The 1,031-nt window shown below is 60.4% G+C and overlaps 1 protein-coding gene across 1 annotated transcript in view; it reads left to right on the top strand.

Moving 5' to 3' along the window:
- The window catches only part of COL5A1 (collagen, type V, alpha 1), a gene marked incomplete at its 5' end in the record, with an annotated part of 94,117 nt that overhangs the window by 46,812 nt on the left and 46,274 nt on the right, over positions 1-1,031 (top strand). The window contains 2 exons of the mRNA XM_014544215.1: positions 102-148; positions 593-646. Of these exons, the coding sequence (XP_014399701.1) occupies positions 102-148; positions 593-646 (101 nt within the window). The remainder of the gene's footprint in view (positions 1-101; positions 149-592; positions 647-1,031) is intronic.

Below are 1,031 nucleotides of genomic sequence, written 5' to 3'. Positions count from 1 at the left end.
CCAGGGCTGCCCCCCAGGAATGCCCCCCCATAAGTGCCCCCACGGGAATGCCCCCATGGGAATGGCCCATGAGCAGCCCACACTCCCTCCATCTGCCCCAGGCTGGAACTGGGTTACAAAAGGGCGAAGTGGGATCACGTGGATGACGGTTCTTTGATTCCGGCCTCTGCCTCTGGCCTCTTCTGCTTCATGAGGGCTCGATCCCCTCTCGCAGGGCCTTCGCTTTTATTTTTTATTATATTTTATGTTTAAATATATTTTATTGATTTTAGAGGGGAAAGGAGAGGGAGAGAGAGAAACATCCATGATGATGGAGAATCATGGATCGGCTGCCTCCTGCACGCCCCCCACTAGGGATGGAGCCCGCAACCCGGGCCTGTGCCCTGACCAGGAATCGAAGTGTGACTTCCTGGTTCATAGGTTGACGCTCAACCCCTGAGCCACGCGGCCGGGCCGGGGCCTTTGCTTTCAAATCAGGGCGGGGAGGGGGTGTGGTCGATCCCAGGCCAGGCAGGGGCTCCTGTGAGGACCGTGTCCTTCAGATGGAGACACACCATGCGGCCCCGTAACACAGCGCCTCTTCTCTCCGCAGGGAAAGCTCGGAGTCCCGGGGCTGCCGGGCTACCCAGGAAGACAAGGGCCAAAGGTAACGTATGACCAGGCCCTCCCCCGGCCTCCCTGCCCTCGGCATTGTCACCGTTTGCCTGTGTGACAATGCAGAGGGCCCGTTCGCTGTGTCAGCTCCGCTCAGACCCGTGGGAAGTACAAGGTCTGGAAATCGGCACAGGGTCAGCTCAGGGTTCTAAGCCATTTCGAGAGCAGAGACCCCTGAAGACAGGAAGCGCCCCGTGGGCGGGCGACGTGCCATAGACAGTGTCCCAGAGCACGGGTTCAGGTGCCTGCTGAGTCAGGTTCTTAGGCTCATCTCTGTCCACGCGCACCGCGTGGGGCTCTCCCCTCTGTCCACGCACATTGTGGGGCTCTCCCCTCTGTCCACGTGCACCGTGTGGGGCTCTCCCCTCTGTCCACGC

This window comes from Myotis brandtii, unplaced genomic scaffold (genome assembly GCF_000412655.1).
Source record: "Myotis brandtii unplaced genomic scaffold, ASM41265v1 scaffold357, whole genome shotgun sequence".
Lineage (NCBI taxonomy): Eukaryota > Metazoa > Chordata > Mammalia > Chiroptera > Vespertilionidae > Myotis > Myotis brandtii.
The sequence above is the reverse complement of the archived record's forward strand: the minus strand, read 5'-3'. Positions and strand labels throughout refer to the sequence as shown.